The sequence below is a fragment of the Maniola jurtina genome, chromosome 5 (genome assembly GCF_905333055.1).
Source record: "Maniola jurtina chromosome 5, ilManJurt1.1, whole genome shotgun sequence".
NCBI lineage: Eukaryota > Metazoa > Arthropoda > Insecta > Lepidoptera > Nymphalidae > Maniola > Maniola jurtina.
The window spans coordinates 318,937-346,236 of NC_060033.1; the positions used below are offsets into that span (position 1 = coordinate 318,937).

Here is a 27,300-nt window from a genome sequence, read left to right on the forward strand (position 1 = left end):
ATTATACAGGTACCTACACGATAAAGTTTAAAAAAATCATTTTGTTTTGTAATTGTATAAAAACATTTTTTTTTTTTGTTTTCAGGAGGTACCCATACAGAAAAATCGTCGCCGTGGATTTTGGAAAAAAGTCAAGGTTCGTCCCGTCACTGAAGTAATCGATGCAGCAGAATCTCAATACTATCCTCACGTAGTCAATCGTGTTGGTCAATACGTTTCTAAGAACTCCTTGGAAAAGTCGGGTAAAGGTAACCCCAAGTTCGCGGTAACAACTTACAAGCCCAACTACCAGTTCCTTAAAGATTTCTTTGAGACACACGAAGATGCACTCGATGCAATCACAAATATAGACATTCCTAAAATAACTACTGCTAGCAATATCGAGAGCAATACGGAAATTCAAAAAGAAATCGTTTCAACCACGAGGACTGAATTAGCTACTACTACAGACAAAATTAATCCAGGAGAGTTGGACTTAGGTACAGGCTCACCGGACCCTACGTACGATGACACCGCTTACTATAGCGAGCCAACAGAACCTACCACTAGGGATGTATCAGTTGTTGATAGATCTGATGGCTTTAGTTTAATGGATTATTTGTTTGGAGTAACAGCACCCGAGGAGCCAGATATTAAAAATGTTACGACATCTGAAAAAGAAATCAGAACAACGACAGAGCTTCCGAAAGATACTGTTCAAGTCGACACAGAGGCACCCAAAATCAAAATAACGACTGAAAGTTCATACGTCCCAGAAGAAATGACCGCGGAAACTGTTAACGATAACAACGAAAGCGTTACAGAAACATTAGTAGAGCTTCAGAACAATGATAAGAGAAATAGAGTTTCAGATGAATCCGTTGTGCAAGTAGAAAGTTCATCAATATCCAGTTTCATGGAGCCAGCCAACGTCGTCAGCACGTCTATGTCTACCGAAGTGTCGCACGAAACTGAAATTTGTTTTAGAGGCAAATGCATTAAAACCAATAAGAATTTGTTATAAAATTAACTAAAATGGTGCTTCAAAGTGTTCAAAATCATTAGTGGTTAAAGTAAATGACTGTTTGAAAGGACAATTTTTCCAGTGAAGTGAGGGTTGTATGGTAGAGCTGATAGCATATTACAGTACTATCCGCAAGAGATAGAAAAAGCAGCGCATGCTAATGCTATGCTAATCATCATTTTTAGTGCAAGCGATGACGTCATTTATTTATACTTTATTTTCCTTAGCTGACTTAAATGGTGTACAAATCGCAAATACCTCAGAAAAACGGCGTAAGCGACGCAATTTTCTCGGCGCTTAGACCTTCTGAAATTAGTTTTTCAGTTGTATCATGATTTTATTGTCAGTTAGTGGTAACATGATCCTATAGCTAAGTACCTGTTTACCTTTTAAGTCAGTTAAGGAAAAATATATTATACCGAGGCACTTTCAGTCAGTATGTTGCTTGCAGCAAGTGTCGTAATGTGCGATCAGTAGGTATAACTTTTTTTTTATATTTATTTTTTCCGTCTTAGAAATATAAAATCGTGTAAATATTAGGTACTTTCGAAGTTTTTCACTTAATTTACAATTAACATACATACAAAGGTATTTAAATTGTTTTGTACGAGACTCAAAAGTTATATTATACATTTTGTAAGTATTTTGCAATATGTAAAACTTATTCTGTACTTACTAAACAATTTAGTTTTATGTATAGTGTATGATTACTTTTGCCTAATTTTATACCTTTAAGTTAATTATGTGGTCCATGCTTGTTTACATAGTATGTACGGTGCCTTAGAGTTAAGGCACACTGTGATCTTATTTTCTGTGTGCCTTGACCCTAATTTTTTTTTAATTTCTTTAGTGGTTCTTCTTCTCTATTGAAGTTACATGTACCTATGCAATGCAATTGAAAAGAACTAGTGCCTTTTAAGTTTTAGAGTAGGATTTTTTATACTTTTGTAAAATTATATCGACTGAAAAATATATTTAATCAATATGAAAATAAGGAAATTCTCCTGTATTCATTATTAAATACTTATTTATTATTATTATTATACTAATCTTCTTTATATTTAAGGGCATTTCTCTAAATTTAAATATTGAAGATAATATTATACTGTATATGTAGACTGTACCCAGTTGTTAGCAATACTAACAGAATATTATTATAGTTAGTAGAAAATTAAAATATTTACTTAAATGACAAAACTTATTTCATCAGAGAGGTGAGGAGATGTATTGTGGATATTATAATAGAGATTAAGCCCTCCACACCAACCCTTATGATCAGGTTCTACAAATCAATGTTCTACAAAAGAGTACCTTAAAAAGAGAATATTGTATGTCAAAGAAAAATAAATTAAGTGACTCCATAAATAACAACAGAATAATAATTTTCAATTTTTATATTTTACTATTATACACATAATATTTACTCAATGATCTATAAGAATCTATTTGACTAATGGTTCACTATGCTTAGTATGAGATTTTACATCTCACCAATGTTGATAGAATTCAAGCATCACAATGATTTACTATTAAACTAAAATGGACCTAAACAGCTTTGTTCTAAAGCTTAAGTTCGTTAATACATTTGCGCTAACGCTCCAAGCGGTAACTTTGCAAAATTAAAATCAGTGGTACTGAATTTTGGTCTTTAATTCAAGGAAGTTTGGGTCCATTTTACTCTGACTTTATTGTGGTTCCACTCTCAAATTCTATTAATGTTGGAGACACGTAAGTTCTCATGCTAAGAACACAGAACTCTTTTACTACCAAAAACCAGTAATAAAATAAAAGTAAAGTAAGGACGACTGGGTATGCAGATGGATCAAAAGGTTGTATTATTACCTAAATAGCTTCATGCCACCCACCCAAAGTGTTAAACATATTATATAATAAATATAATAGAGTATAATGTGAAGTGGATATGTGTACCATGTCTGACGTGTAACTTATAATAAAGTGTCAAATTAATAACAGTCGCTTCATTTTATTTACCTCCCCATTATTATCAAATATAATTTATCACAATAAATTGGTGCTTATTGAGTTTTCTTTAAAACACACACCCTCCTCAGACATTCTATACAAGTAACCAATTATTACCTATTACTACTACAGGAACACCGGCCTGTCTGCACATAATTTATAGATGTCTATCCCAAAAGACAAGCTAATACATTGACTTTGAAAGGTATCATTTATGTTCTCTATAAAATCTAGTATGACCGGCTAAAACTACTAGCTATCACAAGTATCTTTGTTTGTTATTGATTTTTCAGGATCAAATAGGTTCGTTCACACATGATTTGCCAACTATAAAACTACATACTTGGATATCCTTCACACAAAATCTGATATAACCAACAATATTTATTACATTTGTACAACTATAGTTATAATTTACTGTAAAGTGAACCAAAAATAACAATAGTTACATCAGCTTTGTTCAACAACATGCAAGGAATCTATTCATTGTTATATAATACAGTAATAAGTAATAAACAGATTATAATCACTTTGTTCCCAAATAATTAAACAATACCACTATTTCTGTTAAGCGCATATTGTTTCATTAATATGAGAAAAAGATGTTCACATTTTGATATGAAATGTTTGTCCCAACTTCCAAGGTATGTAGATGGCAACTTAATAGCAAAATTACTCATAGAACTATGTCAAGGTCCAGTTGTTAAGATAGATTTAAACTTATTTATTACTTAGATATTACTTATTACTTAACATTTTGAACTATTCAACCAATTTATACTTGCATGCACCTGTAACTTTTAGAGTTAGCATTTCAAACAATTTAATATCAGTTGCTTTAGTGGTGAAAGAAACCATTGTGAGGAAGCCTGCACGCCTGACAGTTCTCCATAATGTTCTCTAAGATATGAAAAGTCTACCTATCCTGACTTGGCCAGCGCAGAGGACTATGGTCAAACCCTTCTCATCCTAAGAAAAAACCTGTGCTCAATAGTGAGCAGACAACTGGTTGATCATGGATGGCATGTATGGATGAACAAGCCGTCACTCTAGCACTTGGCAATCATCATCGTCAACAACCCCACCATTGAGTGCCTCATTTAGTATTGCACTTTTATTCTTCTTCAGTTCACTGTTGATGAAACTTCGCCGTTCCTCCTTCTGTCTCATCAGGGAAGTAGCGTCCGCGCTCGGCCGCTCAGCGAGCCCTTTAGTGAACGTGTAAATGACTGTTGTGAAATCACTTTCGATAAACGCCAAGTTGATGCTAGGCCCCGTCTCCACCGTACACAAATTCTCCTGTAACACATTGATTAAATCCATACTAACATCTTGATTAGTGGGAACAGGCACGTATATGTTCAACTTGTCGTTCCTATTAGGCTTAGCGACAACATACAGCGTGTCGATGTCCTTGTTGTAACAGTACTCAGTATCGTACATGAGTTTTTGGTCCACCAAATAAATGTACAGAAAGTAGGCAAGGGATATCTTCTTTTCGCATTTGCAGCCGAGCTTTTTCATGTCTTCCTTGATTTTTACTTCAACGTCCATTTTAGATTAGAATTTAATTCAATTTTTCATGAATTCTCGTAAGGACTAGTTTTGTAAACAAACGAATTAGAAAAGTCAACTTTTCGCGCTTGGACAAGTTGTCAATTTGACATTTGAATTTTGATTTGACACTTGCAAATTTCATGCTGGCAAGTTTACTTCGTACAGGGTTTTATGAATTATTATTTAAATGGAGACTTTATTATACATATATATTATAAGCCATAAGACTTTATAGGTACTTAATGAAATAAATTATATTCAAAAATATTAACATGACATCTATAAAAAAGTAGTTGAACTTTTACCTAAAATAGAAACTCGATGTAAATATCGGATATTTCAATAGATGGCGATATAAGTATTATTTCTTAGCACGGACAAAACGGAAAACTAATTTCAACTGTACGGTCTAAAATAATTCAACCTGAAACTTTAGTTTTCTTGAAACTCTTGTAAATACAATAAAATTTAAATCAATGAAAATTGTTTAATTTCAGTGAGTCAGGCTTGGACGATAATTTCAACACGCTGCTCATCAGTCAGGATGGCCGAGCGGTCTAAGGCGCCAGACTCAAGGTTTCCTTGCCTACTCGAGTAGGTCTGAGTTGTTCTGGTCCTCTCTGAGGGCGTGGGTTCGAATCCCACTTCTGACAAATTCTTTTTATTTTTTTCTCATTATTATGTCGTGAGGATATTCGTCAAAGCGTGCTTCTTTCAGGATTTTAGGAAGTTTTTACTCAAGAAGGTGCGGACATCTATTTTTAACCCCCGACCCAAAAAGAGGGGTGTTATAAGTTTGACGTGTGTATCTGTGTATCTGTGTATCTGTCTGTGGCATCGTAGCGCCTAAACGAATGAACCGATTTTAATTTAGTTTTTTTTGTTTGAAAGGTGGCTTGATCGAGAGTGTTCTTAGCTATAATCCAAAAAAATTGGTGCAGCCGTTTATGAGTTATCAGCTCTTTTCTAGTTTTCTTGTAGAAAAGAAGGTTACATAACCGTTAGGTTCATAATATTATGTCAATTGACAAATGTCAAGCTGTCAAGATGGACGTTGCCTTGATACATAATTATTTATTTGAAAATGATGTTTTGGAAAACTCTGATACTTTGGATCGTAGGCGCGGAATAGTCCAAGAAAATCGGTTCAGCCGTTTGAAAGTTATCAGGTCTTTTCGGTCTTTTCTAGTTACTGTAACTTCACTTGTCGGAGGTGTTATAAATTTTTAATTTACACTTGTTCAAGGTCTATAACAGTATCTTCTCCGAAAGTTATATCGCGTATCATTATCTAATTAATAATATATATGAAAATTAGTCCAAAAAGTTGATTTCCCGTACCGGGAATCGAACCCGAGCCTCCTGGGTGAAAGCCAGGTATCCTAGCCACTAGACCATACGGGAGATGAGATGATAATCCAAATTGTAGTTGTATATATTATCATGTATAAAGTATCACCACTTGTATAAATAAAACACTCACAAACTTTTATAGACTACAGGCCCATGTTTAAAAATGGGTGGGTCATATGAACCACCAGGTGACGTATACAGGACGATATAAGAGCATAAAATAATAAGTTTCAGCACTATGCCGTCACTTGTAAGCTGTCCAACAGAGTGCTGGTGAGAATTCAAAAGTGCAGGTAGAGTGAGTACATTTTGGTCATATATTTTTGTACGGCATTTTTACCATCGATAGATCCATGAAAAATAATAAGAAAGCGCGCAGTGCCGTAAAAAAATGGTGCGCCACAAAGTCAGTAAATTTTTTGATTTTCCGACAATTTCCGGGGTAAATTTGGTCATTTAATTCTGTACGGCACTAGTTTCATACTGTTTCAATACAGCCTCTAATCCATTATTCCGCAACGCCGTACAAAAATCATGCGACAAGGGGAAAAAATTGAGGGTAGCAACCCCCTCTCTTTCCGTGGTCCGGGGGGTGATTTGAAACAACATAAAATTAATTTATTTTGAAAGTGTTTTATGCATAGATAATATTTTTTTACATGCCGTACATTTTCGTTGGTCCAAAGGTTTGTAGGGGATGTGGATATTATATACACACCCGTTCACTTCAGTTAGACGGCATAGTGATTTTATCATATTATCAATTGTTCTCTTCAAAAATATGTTAATGCCGTACAGTATCAGATGGCCATAAAGTACTACCCTTAAAATGGTAGCGTCATTTTCATCAGCCTAAAAGATATGGTCTGCATTAAAATGTACGGCATAATTTTTTCCTAATTTATTTATCTTAATACTATTTAAAACAAGGGAAAAGCGTAGAAAATTGCTATATTTTATTAATCTATGAATATTTAAACTTTTGCAATAATTTGAAAAATTTCAGTTTTTGTATTTATCTATAATTTTTTTTAGAACAGTTTCTTTTGAACGGCAATACTATATAACAATAGTATTTTACACTATCATGTTAAAAAAAAAGTTGCCGTACAGAGTCAAATGATTTTACAGCTTTAAAAATTAAGTATATCATGAAATTAAGATAATTATTGATACACATTCAAATGAACACTAATTTTTTTACGGCATTATTTTTAATAGTACTTTTGAGTGCTAGATAATGTTTTGGAACCAAAGCCGTACTTTCTCAAATCACCCCCCGGACCACGGAAAGAGAGGGGGTTGCTACCCTCAATTTTTTCCCCTTGTCGCATGATTTTTGTACGGCGTTGCGGAATAATGGATTAGAGGCTGTATTGAAACAGTATGAAACTAGTGCCGTACAGAATTAAATGACCAAATTTACCCCGGAAATTGTCAGAAAATCAAAACATTTACTGACTTTGTGGCGCACCATTTTTTTACGGCACTGCGCGCTTTCTTATTATTTTTCATGGATCTATCGATGGTAAAAATGCCGTACAAAAATATATGACCAAAATGTACTCACTCTACCTGCACTTTTCAATTCTCACCAGCACTCTGTTGGACAGCTTACAAGTGACGGCATAGTGCTGAAACTTATTATTTTATGCTCTTATATCGTCCTGTATACGTCACCTGGTGGTTCATATGACCCACCCATTTTTAAACATGGGCCTGTAGTCTATTACCAGTCACAATATTCTTCTAATAAGGGATGAAAAGTATGAAAATCCTTCATTTTTCAATTTATATCCACGAAAATAGGTAGGTAGTTATTTAGGCTTTCGGGCATAGTGAAGAAACACGAGTTTCAGTATTTTTGGACCTCCTCCTCGACGCTAAAATTCGAGCGAACCGTAGCGGTTCAGTTAGTAAATGGTTAATAAGAAAAAAAAATGGTAGGTACTATGTCACAAAAACATGTTTTGTGAGTTCTAAGTACGTATTAGATTTTAGAATAAACTAAGGATAGTTATTGGATTGTAAATTAGTTTTATAAATGAATCACAAGTACAAGTTTGAACTAGAATAATAATAATTACTAGTATGATACTAATAATATAATTAGCCGGTATCTGATAATATTATCAGGTACTTATTTTATTGGAAAACAAAAACTCGCGCCCCCGGGTGGGCTCGAACCACCAACCTTTCGGTTAACAGCCGAACGCGCTAGCCAATTGCGCCACGGAGGCGACAAGCAGCAACGCCAAATTAAGATATGCATTTCTTGGACACTTTTTTTTAATTTATATATGCCAGTTTTCGGTTGCAGTCAGACCTGCTGGCAAGTGATTATGCAGCCTAAGATGGAGCGCGCTGATGATGATGGAATGGCGTTCATATCCTAGCGGTTCGACTTAAAAACGAGGAGGCAAATCGCTTCGTACGTGTCCCAGGAATTTCAACTACGTACGGATGGTACTATGGGCTCCACATAAATTACTACAAAAATTAAATACTTAGGTAGGTACCTAGTTATTATAGTAAACGGTAAACACTTAACGTGGAGTAGTAAGATAATATTATAATTAATACGAAAATCTATCTGGCTAACCCTGCTAGTTTTTTCTGACCTAACCACAGAGAAAGCTTGCATCCCGGGAGAGAACGTCGGCTATCTTTGATCCCGCTAAATCAAAGAGTTCTCAACGGGATTTCTAAAAAACGTAAATGCATATAAAGCGGGCAAATAGCTTGGACATAAGAACACTTTATCAGAAAATCAGTTTCCACGGGATTTTTAGTAATTAAAACCTAAACCCACGCAGCTAAAAAATAAGATAAAAAGTTCCGCAGCCGGTAGGATTCGAACCTACGCTCCCAGAGGGAATCTGATTTCGAGTCAGACGCCTTAACCACTCGGCCACGACTGCCATGGCAGGTTACTCGAAATAGTCGTACGTACTTATTTTGTACCCATACATAGTACTGTAATACTACTCAGTGCTTATTATAATATACGTTCGCACATCGTTCGTACAGTGCAATTTGCATGAAGGTTTATTTATGACATGAACCATCAAAGGTGGCGCTCGAATCATCCCAACAAATTACAAAAGAGGTATTGCACCACACATACCTACAAGAGCTATATATGCCTAGTTGTATACATGTATATCTATTATTATGACGCAGGGAAATGACAAACCCCGGGATTTGATCAAATCCCGGCAGATGTTAAAATAACAACTCAATTTGATCATTTCACTAAACTAATCTAATGATATGATTAAATAATGAGCATAGTTTATGAAATGTAACGACCGACTGAACTGACTGAATTTCTTCTTCACAAAAACACTCTAGGGGTAGGATAGAGTATCTAGACAAGACTACGTTAAGTCGGGGTGATCAGACTTCGCTTTGTGACACCAAATAATAATAATTATGATAATATCATCCAATAGAAATTCAGCGCCCAGCACGCGGCCGGACACTTTTTATGTTCTAGTCTAACTTAAAATTTTGTCACTCAGATTTCTTTCTGAACCACATTCGATTTAATCGTAAAATTGCAAAGACGAAGTGTGCCAAAATCTAAAGTTAGGTTTGATTAGAACATAAACATTTTATTGGGTAATATTATCATACTATTGTCAGGTGTTGCGCTAGTTTCTAAACTATGCTCATTATTTTATCATATCACTAGATTTGTATAGTGAAATGGTCAAATCACTAGATCTGTTTAGTGAAATGATCCAATCGAGTTGTTATTGTAACATTTAATGTATCTGGCTTTAATCAAATCTCGGTTTCTGTTGCTCCAAATCAACCTTTTTCTTGCTTTTATTAATTATTTCTTTAACAAAAATAATATAATTAGTCTCGTTGAGTGATACCTGTTAAAGAATTTGTAAACTCCAATGTGATGACCCTGCAAACAGATGATCGCAGGACCTATAAAAAATGTAATTACAGACATAATAAATCGCTGAATTTAGTGGTTTCTGATTTTATTTTTTGATGAATTTGTCAACAAAATTAAAAAAAAAAAACAATGCATCCTTGCAGGGGACACCCGGGTTTGAACCGGGGACCATTCGATCTGCAGTCGAATGCTCTACCACTGAGCTATATCCCCGCCGATGCAAGTGTCAAAATTGTGAACTATAAAATTCTATTGAATTTTATCGAATACAGCAGCTGTACCTAATATTGTTATATCAATTCATTTCTTAGCTATTTATTTTCTGGTAAAATAATTATTAAAAAAATCAAACACCACAGAAGCAAAAAAGCCAACATCACGCGGTGTTCCCAGGCGGTCACCCATCCAAGTACTGACCGCGCCCGATGTTGCGTAACTTCGGTGATCGGACGAGAACCGGTGTATTCAACATGGTATGGACGTTGGCGACTATATAATTAAAATAATTAATATTGATAGAATCTTGATATTTTTAGAGTTCCGTAATCCGTATCCGAAGAGTACCAATTGCCAACGGGACTTTATTACTAAGCCAGACTAAGCCTACGCTGTCCGTCCGTCCGTCATCTGTCAGTCAGCGGGCTGTATCTCGTGAACCACAGTAGGTAGAGAGTTGAAATCACAGAATGTAGCGAAAGATATAGTAAAATTGTTTTTCTGTCATTATACTTATATTTATGAACTCATAATTTTTTCCTCTTTTATATTTTGATATCCCACTCGATCCAACAGTAAAAAAAAATATTGGAGACCCCACTCTTTGGATGTAACATCCTTAAGGTCGATTTTTTCGTCTATGTCACCCGGACCATAATAACGAATCGATTGACACCTCATTCATCAAAATCGGCTCAGTACTTTAGACGCTGCGGTGGAACACACATAAGTACAAACATACAGTCAATAATTAAAACAAATATTTCGTAGTGATTATTAAATACTAGATCTTCCAAAATTCGTAAAATCACGTCCACTAGTTAGTTTTAAGTTTGCTAACCATTTTAAACTAAAAAAGTCCGGCAAATTACGTCGAATGTTTATGACGTCACATTTATGTAGCAAAATATCACTTTAGCCCCTTGTGCTGTAACACAAACACAGAAATCCAAATAATTTTAAATCTATGAACACAAATAACAAAATATATTGTAGATAAGTATAGTACATACCATGTGTTTAAAATATTATTATGTAAAAAATATAAGTTAACTTTGCTCGTGTCAATGTTTGCACTTTGGTTGCATCTTTTATCAACGGAGTTATCATGAATCATCGATGCGTTGGCTGGATGAAAGATGTGCAGCTGTGTGTTGCCAACGGTCTGTGGTCTGGGCGACACAATAGAGAGCGACTTCTGTTTGTTTGCTGCATAAACATCTGTGACAACAAAATGTTGCATTATCATGCTGGCCAACTTATGTTGCAAGAAAACTCTGTGGAGTGTGGATATATCCACAGCTCAACGGGTTGCGAAGCTGAAGTGGCAATGGGCAGGCCAGTTCGAAAAACCAATAGATGTTAGGGTACCAAGGTGCTAAAGTGGCAACCTTGCACAATCTCCCACTAGGTGGAAAAACAGCATCGAGCAAATCGTAGGGAGCCGCTGGATTCAGGCGGCGCAAGACCGTGGTGTGTGGAAGTCTCTGAAGGGACCTATGTCCAGCAGTCTACGTATATCGGTTAATAAAGATGATGATAGAATAGAATAGAATATATTTTTATTCAAGTAAACTTTTACAAGTGCTTATGAATCGTCAAAATGATTTACCAAAATGATAACGAGTAGCATACCTGCATGTAGGTACTTTGGATCTCCTTATTTCTGATTTGATCACGTAGAGAAACTCCGATTTTTAGGGTTTCGTACCTGAAAAGGAAAAACGGAACCCTTGTCACATAGGATCACTTTGTAGTCTGTCTGTCTGTCTGTCTGTCCGTCCGTCCGTCTCTCTTTTTGTGCTCTTTGTGATTGCAATTGCTGAATTTGCAATAAGTATACCTAATGAGTAATAATTGATTTATAATTTTGTAATTATTATTTACTCTACCCCTGTTCTCGTGTAATAATGTCGGCGGATATTCCAAATTATTATCGATTAAAATAATACTTAATTGTTATAAGTATACTGGCCAATTAATTTTGAATTAGGTAGGACTTAGTATGTTCGGTTCTTCTTAATCGCAGTTTAGAGCCCTACGCCTCTGCTATCAGTCATGGTACGTATTATATTGCAATTTTTGATTTAGTATGCACTTGATTGTAAATTATTATGAAAAATTTATTAATTATGTACCTAATTAAATTGATATCTAGAGATAGTGTTGTTACAGTTGAACTATAGAAAATTATACGTTGTGAATATTGAATTATACCTAGATGTAAGTAGGTAATAGATAGGTAGGGTGTGGGTTGGCGATGGTATTCTTGGCGCAACAATGCATTTTAGCCAGAACGAGCGTCAACCAATCAGAGGTGCTAGAGTCTAGAGGTGATTGTTACATTGCGATTGTCACACTGTAGCCACAGAGTAGCGAACAGAGTCAAAGCTTCTAAGAAGCGAGCAAAATTTATCACTATTTTGGTACGGTTGGCACAGGAGGATACAATTTAATAAACAATAGTTATTTGTTCAACAAGATGGCAAAGTTTGTTTTTGTTGTGATTGCCTAGTTTAAATATCGATCTTTAAATATCGATCGATAGATCTAAATATCGATTTTGAACGAAATCGGTGAATTTACAAAGAATTACAAAATGGTGCCAATTGTTTTAAATTTTGGTAACAGTTTCCTGTTTTGTGATCCTAGGGATCCTCAGATATTGATTTTGAACAAAATAGGTACAATCACAAAGAATTTTAAAATGGCGCCGACTTTTTTAAATTTTGGTAACAGTTTCCTATATTGTGATCCCAGGGAGATCTAAATATCGATTTTGAACGAAATCGGTCAATTTACAAAGAATTACAAAATGGTGCCAACTGTTTCAAATTTTGGTAACAGTTTCCTGTTTTGTGATCCTCAGATATTGATTTTGAACAAAATCTATGACAGTTCAAGAAAATAGATTTTGAACACTATTTAAATTATTAACATTAACATTAAATTAAATGAAAACTCGACGCGCGACGTGTACTGCAGCCCCTGAGCTTGAGCACAGGCCGAGCCGGTATAAACCGATTTCTCTCCGTACGCGACGTAGCGCCTGCGCTCACGCACACACGCGCCTCAAGCTTGTAGTAGTGTACCTATCGTAGCGCGCTTGTATGAAGCTTAGACTGTGTTCGTTACTCATGTGCTTCGGTAGTGTACTGGGCTTAGGGCTAGATAGAGATTTAATATTTCGATTTTCACCAGCATTGATAGAATTTCAGAATTTTCAGTAGCAATAATTTATTATTTCGAGTTTCGACGACGGACGACGCCTACGACGTCGAATTTCTATCACGTAGATGAGTTGTTAATTCTCATAGTTCATACTAAGCGCTCAGAATAAGCATTCTTTTTTAACTGAGCTTTTGTCAGTTTTTGCGTAAGGATAAAAATCTGTCATTTCCTAGACGATTGAGACATTCGCCCCACGCGCCACGGCATCAAAACTCACTCGACAGTTTTGCAGCTACAGCACAACAATATTACGAACGCCGGAGTGATAGGATTTCCCTGTACCTAATTTGTAGTGTACGTCGTACGGGACCAGAGTCTGTCTAGCTAGACTCTATAGAATAGATAGATCATAGAGTATTCAGTATTCTGTAATCATGCGTCATCTCGAAGAACATGTGAAAGTATTATGTGGGCCGATCCCGGCGGCACTGCAATGCCGGGCCGACCCGTGACGGGAGTGGAGCGAGCCCCGAACATCCCGTCGAGTTACAAAAATCAGTTTAATATACTGGTCCCGCAGTGCGGGAACTTTCAGATATTAAGCTGAAAAGAACAGATACTACACTTTGATCTTAGCCAAAAGGCCGAGAAGCGATGCCGCGGCCTCGTCGCGCGCTCGCGTGCTTCCGCGCGACGCGACCTCCGCAGCGCGAGCGCGAACTGCGCGCGATCGGAGCGGCGACATCTGGCGGATGTTACGCACACTTCGTCGTGCTTGGCTCGTTCCGCGTTCGTCGAGAACGAGTTCTCTATACTCTATAGAACGTAGTTCGCATCGTTAGCTTATTTTCTCCGGGACTTCGATGAACAACCAAGCAGCCATCGTATCATTAAACTCATATTAAACAACTTTTTCAATGAGTTTGCTGCCAACGTCCATACCATGTTGAATACACCGGTTCTCGTCCGATCACCGAAGTTAAGCAACATCGGGCGCGGTCAGTACTTGGATGGGTGACCGCCTGGGAACACCGCGTGATGTTGGCTTTTTGAACATTTTAAAAAGCTTTGTCTGTCATTCTGTCGAAATTGGCAACTGATTTTTTGGCTTGCAGAGTGCAGACACGTGTGGCTTGGATGAACAGTGACGTAGTTGGTTATGATTATGAGCATGATTATTGAGCGTCTCTGAAGGTCTCTCTCCCTATTATGAGGGAATGGTCGTCTCTGGATATCCATATTTTGTTTTTCTAAGTTTCAACTCTTTAAAGTGCATTAAAAAACTTTGACTTTAAAAAGTTTTAACTTAGTTGGTAAAAATAAAATCAGATAATGTAGGTACCAAAATTACCAAATAACGAGATAATTACCAACATCATTCCTGTGAGCATCTACAGCTACACAGGCCTTTCCAAAATGCCACATTATCCTGTCCTCAAGTCTTCCTCAACCAGCGATTTCCTATCTTGTCACAGCCAAGTCTATATTATATTATATTATATTATACTTACTTATTTTTTTTTTACTTTGGGACCATAGCGCAAACATAGTACATAGTACAAGACAGAAACATACAGAAAAGATAAAGATTACATCTAACAAGTAGTTACACTTCCATGCATTTTAGTTTTCAACGGAGAAATCAAATGCCATTTCGTTGCTTTATTTCTACATACGTGTTTATCAAAGGCGGTGATCCTTTCAGCTAAATAACATGGAACTATATTATAGGTACAATTTAAAAGTGAATGAATGAATGAATGAATGAATATACTTTTATTGTACACCACAAAATTAGTACAGAAAAACACATACAAAGCTCAACAAAATATAGGTACAATTTGGCGGCCTTATCGCTACCTAGCGATCTCTTCCAGGCAACCAAAATGGTCCAAAGGATATAGCTATAGATATTAGAGGTAGGTGGTGTAAGTATACATTTACATTTATATATAATATTAGAATAAATAAATATATAAATAAATAAATAAATACATAGAAACATGTTAAAATTTAAATAATGTACTAAATAATAAAATACATAATATAGACTAAAAAAAAAAATAATAATAAATAAATAATATATATAGATAAATAATAAATCCTCATACTATTATTAAGACTAGTAAAATATGTTCCAATAAATCCGATAATGCTAAAGTGATAGTGACAAATAGTGATCTTTCACCAGCCTCTTAAAGATATTGATGGACTTAGCCTCCCTGATTACGAGAGGCAAGGCATTCCACAATTTAATAGATTGAACTGTGAAGGATTTATTGAAAAAGGAAGAAGAATGTGAAGGCGTCCTTAAAATAAGCTTCCTAGAGGTGCGGAGAACTTGTCCCGGACGCGCTGCAAATTCAAATTTCTCCTTCAAGTAAGGAGGAGAAGAAGGGTGAAACAATACACAGTACAGAATAGAAAGGATATGTAAGTTCCGGCGAAGTCGGATGGGTAACCACTTGAGACGAGACCGAAAATGAGACACATGGTCATATTTGCGCAACCCAAATATGAACCGAATACTAGTGTTTTGAAGTCTCTCAAGCTTGTTTAACTGATCTTCTGTTAAGTTAATATAACTTGCGTCGGCATAATCAAGGATAGGAAGAAGTAAAGTCTGTGCTAACATAATTTTAGTAGGAATTGGAAGAAATGATTGCAGACGACGCAAAGAGCTCAGAGATGCAAAAGTCTTCCTGCTAATCTGTTTTAAGTGATTCGTCCAACCTAAATTGCAATCCATATGTATCCCCAGATTTTTAACGGAATCACAATATGGGATGATAATACCATTGTACTCGATGGGAGGAAGCGTAAACCAATCAATTTTTGAGATAAGGTTCCGACTGCCAATAATTATAGCCTGAGATTTGATCGGATTAACATTGAGGCCATAAAATCGACTCCACTCCAGAATTAGCTCCAGATCATTATTTATTTGAGTAACGGCTGCCGGAAGGTCCACAAGAGTTGCCTGGGTGTAAATTTGGACGTCATCTGCATACATGTGGTACAGAGAAGATAGTTTTTGAGTTAAAGAATTAATGAAAATAGAAAAGAGTAATGGTGACAACACGCCACCCTGAGGCACACCAGCAGTGATATCGCACCAAGACGAATGAGTTTCCTCGACACGAATACGCTGCTGGCGACCGCTTAGGTAACTATGCATCCAGTCAGTTGCTGATGGAGATAAGTTAAGAGAACGCAACATACTCACAAGTATATCATGGTCCACAGTGTTAAAAGCATTACTGAAATCGAGCAAAGTCAATACTGTGAGTTGTTGATTATCCATGCCCCAGCGAATGTCATCAGTAACTTTAATCAGAGCAGTAGCCGTACTATGTCCAGAACGGAAACCAGATTGGAAAGGGTTAAATAGGCAGTGACTATTCAGGAAAAGGTTAAGTTGATAGTGAATTAACTTTTCAAGGACTTTGGAAAGAAACGGTAAGATGGAAATGGGACGGAAATCGGAAAAATACTCAGCATTAGCCTTTTTCGGAAGAGGTACAACATGAGCACTTTTCCAGGCATCAGGAAATTTGGACGTTGTAATCGATTCGTTTAGAATGTGGGTGATTGCAGGAATTACACTATCCACGATAGGAATTATCATATTACGGCTAATGTCGTCGCTACCAACAGCATTCGAAGAGCATTAAAGTGTACTAGTAACCGAAAATATATGTAGAACTTCATATTCACTAATATTGACTTCCAGATGATCTGGCAGCCGCTAAACCTCACAGAAGCCTGTCCGCCCTACACCCCGATCTCGGCGTGTTCCAACTTTGGGCTGCTGTACCTCAGCCTGCTGGTGCAGCTGTACGGCGGCTCCGCTGACCGGAGGAGGCAGGAGATGTGCGAGAGGGAAGGCAAGAAGAGCAAGCGGAACAGAGAGTATGACTTCATAGTAGTGGGCGCCGGGGCGGCGGGCTGTGTCGTTGCTAACAGACTGACGGAGAACCCTAAGTGGAAGGTAAACGACACTCGACATTAGTCAAAGTGAATTAGAGTGAGGGAACTACTCGTTGTCTTTTTTTTTAAATAAAAAATCAGCACATCTGTTTTTGTTCTCATGTTCTTGTTACGCTTGTTTCATTGGCTTAACTAACAGTGCATTGCGCTATTATTATTAATTTATAGTAATTAAATACTTATTAACTTACAAAATTTATTACAGTAATAAAAATTAATCAATGTGCGTGCAATACATAATCTGATAATGCTTAAATTTTTGCACTTAACCTATGTATCTTGCGTTACGTTCACGTAACACGCACCTTTGTATGTAGTATGTACATTACAAACAAGCAATTATTAACAATTAACTTCATTGGATATTATAGTTAGGACTGCTAGGAGCTGTGCCTTTGTTCTACAAGAACAAAATTATTGACTTAAAAGGGTCATTTGAAAATCTCTTGAATGACCTTTTGTGTACCTAACCCAAAAGGGTAAAACTTCATGGGTTTAACTCTTAAATCCTGAAAAAACCAGCTAAATGCGAGTTGCAAGTCCTGAAAGGCCTGTTTCAGACTGATTTTGTATTTTGAAGGATACACCTTCACACCTTCAAATATCCAGGTGCTGTTACTGGAAGCCGGCCCCGAGGAGCCGGACGTGACGCTGGTGCCGGGCCTGTCCACCGCTCTGCTGGGCTCCAACATTGACTGGCGTTACACCACGGAGCCAAACGGCAAGAGCTGTCTCGCGCACCCGGGGGGACGATGTGCATGGCCAAGGTATGTGTAGGACTCAAATCCAGCTCATCAAGTCATCATCATCATCTCCATTCTCAACCTCTTCTCATAATGAAAGAGTAAGACCCCAGATATGCGACTTCTCTTACCTTGATAATTCCAAACATTTGCACGTTAAAATAGTTTGTTGAAAGTTAATATCAGTATTTTTATTTAGGGGGAAAACAATGGGCGGTTCGAGTTCTATCAACTCATTGGCATACATCAGGGGCAATCGAGCAGACTACGACGGATGGGCCAGCATGGGCAATGAGGGCTGGAGCTATGAAGATGTGAGTAGTTAATATGTTTGCGTTCGTGACATCGACACAGATAGACACAAAATTGACATAGTTTACTATTTAGCTCAATTCGAAAGATGAAGTTTATTGTTGAATCCCCAGGTGCTGCCATTCTTCAGGAAATCAGAGCGAAACTTGAACATAGAAGTCCTCAACAGTAAATACCACGGCGCTAAGGGCGAGCAATACGTATCGAGGTACCCCTACATCGACAAACCCTCTCTCATGCTGACCGCAGGGTTCAACCAAGGCGGCCTGCCTCTCACAGATTATAACGGAGCTCAACAGCTTGGTACCATGCAAGCACAAGCGGTATCGCTAGATGGAGAGAGAGTGTCTACCAACATTGCTTTCATCCAGCCTATCCGTAACAAAAGACCTAATCTCGATATCGAAACTAACTCAGAAGCTACTAAAATTCTTATAGACGAGTCTAAACATGCTTACGGAATCGTTTATGTTAAAAACGGTAAAAAATACACGGCGTACGCCAAAAAGGAAGTAATCGTCAGCGCCGGATCTATTAACTCACCTAAACTTTTAATGTTATCGGGAATAGGGCCGAGGGACCATTTAGAAAGCTTGGGCATTCCTGTGGTACAAGACCTACCGGTCGGGGAGAATTTGCACGATCACGTCACTTTCAGCGGTATGATACTCGCTCTATCGAACAAAACTGCTACAACAGTCAGCGACGAGGAGATTCTACGCGCCGTCGAAGACTACTCCCAAATGGAATTCAAAAGAGGTCCGTTATCGGGGAACGGCCCAGTGAATTCGGTTTCATTTCTCAAAACCGAACCAGATCTCATCGCACCAAATATACAGTTCCAAGTTAATAACATTCCCAACTGGAGAGAGTTTATACAAGACCCTGTCACGGCAGAGAATGTAGCGATAATGCCGACATCTTTCTACGACGCCGTGTTGCCGCGACCGATGAACTTGGTGCCGAGAAGTAGGGGCGTGCTTCTGTTGAACGAGACCGATCCGAACGGTCATCCGTTATTGTACGCCAATTACTTTGATGACGAGAGAGATTTCATACCTCTGTTGAAGGCGGTTCGGTTTTTACTGTCTCTCGAGGATACTGAAGCGTTTAGGTCTAACGGGGCGTATTTCGTGCGGGAACCGTTACCGTATTGTAAGAATTATGAGTGGGGAACGGACGAGTATTTCGTATGCCTGATGCAAACGTACACTGCGACCACGTACCACCCCGTGGGCACGTGTAGGATGGGCCCACGCGGGGACAAGCGGGCCGTGTTGGACAATCAGCTGCGTGTGTATGGCGTCGGTGCTCTGCGCGTGATCGACGCCTCCATGATGCCTGTAGTGGTGCGGGGGAACACCAATGCACCGACTATTATGATCGGTGAGAGAGGCGTGGACTTCGTTATACGCTACTGGAGGGGACGAACTCAAAATTATTGTTGAAGAATCAGGATCAAAAATGTATTACAGAGTGGAATGGAGCCTGATGACAACTTAAATTCAGCTTTCTACACTTAGACTTACGGTTGAAATTGGCTTAATGAAAAAACAAAACTTGGAGAAGACCCAAAGGTCTTTCCTAATGACAGCTCAACCTTTGTTTACTTCAGCGTAGTACTAACTTTCTTCTCATTTATCCTCCTCTATGTTTTGATTTCATTATACCAATTTCAAAAGCATGCACTAACATAGTGCATGCTTTTGAAATTGGTTAAGGCGTTTATTGGTAAAGGCAGAATTTAAGTAATCAAAAGCCCATCCTAAGTTACTACTTAGGTATAATAATTTTTGTGGATAAATTGTTATTATATTCTTGTGGTTGAAGTTGGTTATATTGTTTCGTTTTTAATAAAAAAAGTAGGTAACAAACTATTTTCTTTCTCTTTCTGCACCACCACGCTGCGGCTGGTCACCACGATATCATCCATATTCACACAACATTGTAAATGCGAAAGTGTGTCTCTCTGTCTGTCTGGTAGCTTTTCACGGCCCATCTATTGAACCAGTTTTGACGACAGGTACAGACATAGCCTGCATCTTAGGGCCGGACATAAGCTACGTTTTAACCCAAAAAAAAAAGGAGTTCCCACGGGATTTTCAAAAACCTAAATCTAAGCAGACGAAGTCGCGGGCATATCTAGAATTAATATAGGAGGCCTCTTTCGAACAAGCTCCTATTTAGTGAACTAATCTGGGATTTCATTGAAGGACTCAAGGCCCGGAGTGTATGTTTACCTGAAATCTATACAGCGTACTTTAACTTTGCTCAGACTTAAGACAACTTTTTTAAGTTCAGTTAAAATGAGACAGATTTATGTCAGCGATATAACGCTGTCTCGTTTTAACAGTGTCTTAGGTATGAGCAAAGAGAATGTTCGCTCTATAGATTTCTGCCTACGTCGGCAATTGCGTAGGTATGTAAGTAAGTACATAGGAACCGTTTAATACCGTAGGTAAAGACCATCTAGTCTCATCCATCGTTATTTATAAAATGAATCAGCTGAAAAAACATTTTATTCATTCAATATTTCAAGGCCACTTTAAAACACAGTGTTATACTGATGACAAGACTACTGTAACGAAGTATTATACATAATATGAAATTGGCGTTTTATCGAACTGGCCACTTTGATCTGAAATATCTGGCGTTTCTGTGGCACCAGCGCGCAGCGCTGAACGCGCTGCTGAAGGAATCCCCTCGCTGTGACATATTTGCTGACAAATGGGCTGACCTCATAGGTCAGATCCTGCACTTTTGTGAAAATTTGTAGTTGACATATTTGATTATTGACTTTATTGTGCAACTTACAAATACTAATTACATTGACAAATTTATTTTTATTGTGTAACTTAATTTAATTAGTGTAATTAAATAATTAATTAAATAAATAAATAAAAATACAACTCGAAGGATTAATTATGTGTATGGGGAAGTTACTGAAAAAGGAAGCAGGTTTTTAGGGTTTCGTACCTCAAAAGGAAAAGCGGAACCCTTATAGGATCACTTTGTTGTCCGTCTGACTGTCTGTCTGTCCGTCCGTCCGTCATGTCAGTCAAGAAAACCTATACGGTAGGTACTTCCCGTTGACCTAGAATCATGTTTGGCAGGTAGGTAGGTCTCATAGCACAACTCAAGTAAAGGAATAAATCCCAAGACCGTGAATTTGTGATTACTTCATTAAAAAAATTAAAATGTGTTTCAATTTTCAAAGTAGGATAACTATACCAAGTGGGGTATCATATGAAAGGACTTCACTTGTACATTCTAAAACTAATGCTAGACCTCATATTATTTTAAGACAGATGGTCGCGAAATTTTAAAGGAGCCGCGATTGGAATGTCTACGAAACCCACCAACCACACTCCCCGGACCTTGCTCCAACAGATTATCACTTAGTTCGGAGTACAAGACAATTTCTCACAAGGAAAAAAAATCAGTTCCGATGATGTCCAAACCGTCTTCAAAGATTTTATTGATTTTCACTCCTACAATTTTTTCAACAATAAAAGTCATCGACCACATCTGTTTCTTGTAACAGATGCGAATTAAATGTGTGCTTTAAACTAGGCATGTGTACACGACTTCGCGTAGAAAGGTCGCGCTGTCTACAATTTTCATCACCATCATCATCATCAAACGATGGATGTCCACGGCTGGGTATAGGGTCTCTTGTATTTTGTGGGGCTTGTCCACAAGTTCAAAGTAGCTCAGCGTGCTATGGAGCGGGCTATGTTGGGGATCTCTCTGAGGGACGAAATCCGTAACCAGGAAATCCGTAGGAGAACCAGAGTGACCGATATATCTCAACGAATTAGCTAGCTGAAGTGGCAGTGGGCAGGCCACGTCTGCCACAAAGCTGATGACCGCTGGGGCAGACGTGTTCTGGAGTGGAGACCGCGTATTAGCAAGCGCAGTGTGGGACGACCTCCGACCCGGCTGTTGGACTGACGACCTTAAGAGGAAAGCGGGAAGTGGGTGGATGAGGAAGGCGGAGGATCGTGTGTGGTGGCGCTCTCTTGGGAAAGCACTGAACGCAAACAGGCTGATTGATTGAACTGAGAGATTGGTGAGGCCATGTGAGGTTGAGGGTTGCCCATTGCCACTTCACTTTGAGCTATGTGGGTTCTCCTACGGATCTCCTCATTTCTTACAAGTTATCCTGCCTTGCGAATAATAATGATTTGATATACAGACACACATAATTGATATACATGAATATATTTGTACTGGATAAATTCAATAAAACTTATTTACATAATTTACATAATAATTCTTTCATATAAAAAGGCCGTGCAATATATTCACTCATACTTCTCGTCTGGGCAAGGCGGCGGACCATCCCGGAAACTGGTCTGAAAACTGGTCTTTACATATTTTTGATCTAGCTGCAATTCAGAAGCTCAGGTTAGTCGCAGTTGGCATTATTTAGCTGATTTTTCAATCGTCAAATAACTTTTATCCGAAAAATAAATTTGAAGTTTTGACAGATATCCTATAGAAAAAATGTCAAACCTCAAAGTTACGAGTATTTAACGAAACGAAATAACTGCTAGGGATAGGTAGGCAGATTTAAATGATTAGCTAGTTATATGTATAAAGAAATGAATTATATTAGTAAAAAAAAATCAGTAGGTAGAGTTATTGGCAAAAACAAATGCGGTATGCCAAGTAGCCGGTTTTCGGCACTATTCTTTTGTCATTTTTCAGATCGAAATGATTTGGCAGCCCCTCAACCTTACGGAGGTATGCCCGCCTTGCACCCCGGTGTCAGCATGTTCCAACTTCGGCTTCGTGTACCTCAGCCTGCTGGTGCAGCTGTTCGGCGGCTCGGCTGAGCAGAAGAAGCAGGAGAAGTGCGCTAGAGATCCCGTGGATGGGGCGGAGTATGACTTCATAGTAGTGGGCGCGGGGGCAGCGGGCTCTGTCATTACTAATAGACTCACTGAGAATCCACACTGGAAGGTACCTAACTTGAAACATTATATTATTATCCTTGCCAGCTCTATATTATGAAATATAATGTTGCATCATGCTCAATGAGCGCAAAAACTTCAATGTTGGCATTATTAGTATTATTATTTATAACTATCAGGTCCTGTTACTGGAAGCTGGTGGCGAGGAGCCGGACGTGACTCGAGTGCCCAGCTTCTTCACCGTCCTCACCAGTTCCAGCTTGGACTGGAAATACTCCTCGGAACCCAATGGGAAGAGCTGCCTCGCATTTCCTGAAGGAAGATGCGGCTGGCCAAGGTACGTTACGGGACTATCTATTACAAAGCCTCCGCAGGCTGTCCATCCGTCCGTCTGTCAGTCAGCGGGTTGTATCTCGTGAACTGTAATCGGTAGAGAGTTGAAATTTCACAGATTGTGTATTTCTATTGCCGCTACAAAAATAAATCACACTTATCACACTAATATTATAAAGGCGAAAGTTTGTGTGTAAATTCACGGTGTTTGGATTTTTTCCTTTAAACTTGTCATTTGAAAGACGGACAGACAGTCAGACAGACAGACAACAAAGTGATCCTATAATGGTTCCGTTTTTCCTTTCACGGGAGGTACGGGCCCATATAAAACATTTATTTTTTTTATATTTTAGAGGTAAAGGAATGGGCGGTTCGACCGCTATCAACGCAATGGCGTACGTCAGAGGGAACAAAGTAGATTATGACGAGTGGGAGCGTATGGGCAACAAGGGCTGGAGCTATGACGACGTAAGTATCAGGATTCTACTCACTCTCCGAATTCCGATAAGTTTTTTATGAAAACTAAAACCCGATTTCGACTTCGTCCGCGTTGATTTAGATTTTTGAAAATCTCGTAGAAACTTTGATTTTCCGGGATAAAAAGTTGCCTATGTCGATTCCCGGGATGCAAGCTACCTCTGTACCAAATGTTATATTAAATCGGTTAAGCGGACGGATCTTTAAGAATCCCGTGGGAACTATGTCCATCCGCGGGACGTAAGCTAACTATGTACTAAGTTTCATCAAAATCGGTCAAACTGTTGGGCCGTGAAAAGCTAGCAGACAGACAGATAGACACACTTTCGCATTTATAAACAAGTATGGATCTTTAATTTTCAGTGTCTACCATACTTCATGAAATCTGAAAGAAATTTGAATAAATACTCGGTCGATAGTGCATTCCACGGCGTAAGAGGGGAACAGGCGGTGTCCTGGTTGCTTTCTGAGGATGACCCGTCGACCATGATGATTGATGCGTTCAACACAGTGGGCATACCTTTCCGCGACTTCAACGGAGCCGAACAAGTAGGCGCCATGCAGGCGCAGACATTTTCAGTAGATAGCGAGCGTGTATCTGCCTACTCCGCTTTCATACACCACATCCGACATACGAGACCTAACTGCGACGTCAAACCTCACTGCGAAGTTACAAAAATACTTATAGACGATACTAAAACTGCTCGAGGAGTAGAATACATCAAGGATGGCAAGAAGTATACGGCGTATGCCAAGAAAGAGGTAATCACTTGCGCTGGAGTCGTCAACACGGCGAAACTACTGATGTTGTCAGGGATAGGCCCGAAAGAACACTTGGAAAGCCTAAATATTCCTGTAGTGCAAGATCTAGCAGTCGGTGAGAATCTCCAAGATCACGTTTCTTTTAACGGCATGATAGTCGCGTTGTCGAACGAAACCGCCCCGACTGTTAGTGAAGATCAAATGTTGAGCGATATCAAGGAGTACGCTGAAATGAAAATCAAGAAAGGCCCTCTCGCCGGGCTCGGTCCTATCATGTCCTGTTCGTTCATCAAATCGGAGCCCCACTTGGTAGCACCCGACTTGCAATGCCAAGCCGTGCCCGTCCTCCGCTGGGAAGAGTTCATACAGGATCCGATCACACACGAGAAGGCCGCAATCATGCCCACCGCTTACTATAACGCTCTGGTACCGAGAATTATGAACGTAGTGCCAAAAAGTAGAGGAAAGATGTTCCTAAATAAAAATGATCCAAACGGGCCTCCAGAAATACACGCCAATTACCTTGGCGATGAGAGGGATATAGAACCACTCATGAGAGGTGTACGATTTTTGTTATCTTTAGAAGATACGGAAGCCTTCAAATCGCGTGGAGCATATTTCGTTCGCGAAAAGATGCCACATTGTAAAGAACACGAGTGGGGTACGGACGAGTACTTCCTTTGTTTGATTAGACAGTACACTTCCACTACTCATCACCAGTGTGGAGGATGCAAGATGGGCCCGAGTTGGGACAAGAAGGCGGTCGTGGACAGCGAGCTGCGCGTGTACGGCGTGGCCCGGCTGAGAGTGATCGACGCGTCGATCATCCCTGTCGTGATGCGCGGCAACACGGCAGCCCCGACTATGATGATCGCAGAAAAAGGCGTAGATTCCGTTATAAAGTATTGGCAAAATACTACTGATGATTATTGTTTCTAATTTTATTGAAAGTTAATAATTTTGATGTTTTTATATAATTAATGTTCAAAGAATTGTTAAAAAGTTTCATTGTTTTGGTTGTTTAAATATCTAAATGTTGTTATTGTAATAATACCTTGTTGATAACGAAATAAAATACCTTCAGAAATAGATTTCTTTTTACATTTACAAATCTATCTCAAATATTACACATAATATACAGTAGGTACCAAGTAACTATAATTAGGCGATTCCTGTACTGTTTTATTTTTAATTTTTTATCAGTCAAAACATTATTTATCGATATAGTTAGAGCCTGAAACAGTATTTTACATTAAATATATATTTTATCTGTCGACTGTCTGTTTATCGGTTCGCATATCACGCTAAAACTACTCAATGGATTTAAATATAATTTTACATTTTTTATAACTCATATTCTGGACATACCTGAAAAACAATAGTAATACCAGACACTTAGTATCATGGCAACCCCCTGTCAGACACCGTAAAACTTTAAAGGTATCTGGCAGGGGGTTGCCAGGCCATGATGACGTGATTTCTAATACTAATCCGAAGAAAATATAAAAAAATTAGACTGTAAAATTTGACGTAAGATTTTTACACCTTTGTTACCTGTTATCTCCCAAAGACACCGTGGTCCAAACTTCATAGTCGCTGATCGTTCCTCCCTGTGTTGGGGACAAAACACAGAGAAACTTTCAGCTCTTATAAAATAACGAAGGTCTTGCACTCGCTGGCTCTCTCTCTCTTTATGTATTTAGTTTCTTACGTCAATACCTATCATCACCTGATGAAACAGAATGTTTGACTTTTTATTGTAAATTCGCTGCGCGCGGCGAATCTTTCGGCGAGACAAGCCTCTATGGGTACCTACTATCCACAAAATTGAAATAAAATTATATTAATAAGGTGTATTTATTTTAATTTAGGTAAATATGTATATAAATTAAAGGAGATCATTATTTTTGGGCCTTTTCTGAAAGTGCCGGCCAACGAAAAAAAATGGTACGGATCGTTAGAACTAGCCATTTGGAGTAATAGTTAATATGGCAGAAAAGTTGTAGGATTGTTCTGAACCAAGTTATACAAGGTCGAAGATTCGTCATTTTCATACATTTTTTTGATTTCTAAAAGTGTTGGGAAACATAAAATAATGTTAGATATTGCTAGAACTAATGATTTGAAGCAATTGTCATTATGACGCGAAGGCTGTGAGGCCATTATATGTCGTGTTATACAAGTCATACAAAAAATGAATATACTTTGTATAATTAATTGTAACCGATTTTATGATTTTGTTACTGTTCTGATTGTTTTATACGAATTTGAATACACGTACAATTATTTTGACTCCCATGAAGTGCTGGATCAGCTGCAATGTGGACAAAATTCGTTTATACATACCTGGATTGTATGCGGCCTTGTAATACTAGGTGATCTCATCCAGCCATCTCCCAAACTTCTGCCACTGGGAATTGGGATATCGCCGGCGAGCTCTGTGATGAATGCACCATTTGGTTATACGTACTGTTCACCATAGTAACTACGGGCTTGCTTCAGTCGATAGCTGCTCAAAGCAACCTGCGTCAATTCTTCTGGAACGTGAATCTAGGAAAGTCATTG

General features: G+C 38.3%; 4 protein-coding genes and 8 non-coding genes across 13 annotated transcripts in view; 5 read left to right on the top strand and 7 right to left on the bottom strand.

The window, feature by feature from the left end:
* The window catches only part of LOC123865373, a 49,899-nt gene extending 46,923 nt beyond the window's left edge, over positions 1 to 2,976 (top strand). For both annotated transcript variants that reach the window (XM_045906370.1, XM_045906369.1), the window contains exon 3: positions 86 to 2,976. In XM_045906370.1, the coding sequence (XP_045762326.1) occupies positions 86 to 1,003 (918 nt within the window). In that variant the 3' untranslated portion in view covers positions 1,004 to 2,976. The remainder of the gene's footprint in view (positions 1 to 85) is intronic.
* On the bottom strand, positions 2,383 to 4,620 carry LOC123865391. Its single transcript, XM_045906393.1, has one exon. The coding sequence runs from the start codon at positions 4,538 to 4,540 to the stop codon at positions 4,031 to 4,033; it is 510 nt and encodes a 169-aa protein (XP_045762349.1). The 5' UTR covers positions 4,541 to 4,620; the 3' UTR covers positions 2,383 to 4,030.
* A 461-nt stretch (positions 4,621 to 5,081) lies between these two features.
* On the top strand, positions 5,082 to 5,196 carry Trnal-caa. The gene is made up of 2 exons: positions 5,082 to 5,119; positions 5,152 to 5,196. It is a non-coding gene; the product is annotated as a tRNA-Leu (tRNA).
* Positions 5,197 to 5,875: 679 nt separating this feature from the next.
* On the bottom strand, positions 5,876 to 5,947 carry Trnae-uuc. Its single transcript has one exon. It is a non-coding gene; the product is annotated as a tRNA-Glu (tRNA).
* A 2,115-nt stretch (positions 5,948 to 8,062) lies between these two features.
* Positions 8,063 to 8,136, bottom strand: Trnan-guu. Its single transcript has one exon. It is a non-coding gene; the product is annotated as a tRNA-Asn (tRNA).
* A 599-nt stretch (positions 8,137 to 8,735) lies between these two features.
* Trnas-cga lies at positions 8,736 to 8,817 on the bottom strand. The gene has a single exon. It is a non-coding gene; the product is annotated as a tRNA-Ser (tRNA).
* A 1,136-nt stretch (positions 8,818 to 9,953) lies between these two features.
* Trnac-gca lies at positions 9,954 to 10,025 on the bottom strand. Its single transcript has one exon. It is a non-coding gene; the product is annotated as a tRNA-Cys (tRNA).
* A 155-nt stretch (positions 10,026 to 10,180) lies between these two features.
* On the bottom strand, positions 10,181 to 10,299 carry LOC123865822. The gene has a single exon (XR_006796046.1). It is a non-coding gene; the product is annotated as a 5S ribosomal RNA (ribosomal RNA).
* Positions 10,300 to 13,662: 3,363 nt separating this feature from the next.
* Positions 13,663 to 13,855, bottom strand: LOC123865823. The gene has a single exon (XR_006796047.1). It is a non-coding gene; the product is annotated as a U2 spliceosomal RNA (small nuclear RNA).
* Positions 13,856 to 14,127: 272 nt separating this feature from the next.
* LOC123865830 lies at positions 14,128 to 14,246 on the top strand. The gene has a single exon (XR_006796054.1). It is a non-coding gene; the product is annotated as a 5S ribosomal RNA (ribosomal RNA).
* A 2,686-nt stretch (positions 14,247 to 16,932) lies between these two features.
* Positions 16,933 to 19,989, top strand: LOC123865379 (glucose dehydrogenase [FAD, quinone]-like). The gene is made up of 4 exons (XM_045906379.1): positions 16,933 to 17,190; positions 17,799 to 17,956; positions 18,132 to 18,246; positions 18,358 to 19,989. The coding sequence occupies exons 1-4, from the start codon at positions 16,933 to 16,935 to the stop codon at positions 19,690 to 19,692; spliced, it is 1,866 nt and encodes a 621-aa protein (XP_045762335.1). The 3' UTR covers positions 19,693 to 19,989.
* A 2,622-nt stretch (positions 19,990 to 22,611) lies between these two features.
* Positions 22,612 to 25,685, top strand: LOC123865380 (glucose dehydrogenase [FAD, quinone]-like). The gene is made up of 5 exons (XM_045906380.1): positions 22,612 to 22,654; positions 22,958 to 23,212; positions 23,343 to 23,500; positions 23,850 to 23,964; positions 24,337 to 25,685. The coding sequence occupies exons 2-5, from the start codon at positions 22,964 to 22,966 to the stop codon at positions 25,672 to 25,674; spliced, it is 1,860 nt and encodes a 619-aa protein (XP_045762336.1). The 5' UTR covers positions 22,612 to 22,654; positions 22,958 to 22,963; the 3' UTR covers positions 25,675 to 25,685.
* The last annotated feature ends 1,615 nt before the right edge of the window (positions 25,686 to 27,300 follow it).

Coding starts and splice junctions, on each gene's coding strand:
- LOC123865391 (XM_045906393.1), bottom strand. CDS start 4,540: ATGGACGTTGAAGTAAAAATCAAGGAAGACATGAAAAAGCTCGGCTGC.
- LOC123865379 (XM_045906379.1), top strand. CDS start 16,933: ATGATCTGGCAGCCGCTAAACCTCACAGAAGCCTGTCCGCCCTACACC. Junction 17,191..17,798: donor CGGAGAACCCTAAGTGGAAG/GTAAACGACACT, acceptor TCAAATATCCAG/GTGCTGTTACTGGAAGCCGG. Junction 18,247..18,357: donor AGGGCTGGAGCTATGAAGAT/GTGAGTAGTTAA, acceptor TTGAATCCCCAG/GTGCTGCCATTCTTCAGGAA.
- LOC123865380 (XM_045906380.1), top strand. CDS start 22,964: ATGATTTGGCAGCCCCTCAACCTTACGGAGGTATGCCCGCCTTGCACC. Junction 23,213..23,342: donor CTGAGAATCCACACTGGAAG/GTACCTAACTTG, acceptor TATAACTATCAG/GTCCTGTTACTGGAAGCTGG. Junction 23,501..23,849: donor GGAAGATGCGGCTGGCCAAG/GTACGTTACGGG, acceptor TTTATATTTTAG/AGGTAAAGGAATGGGCGGTT.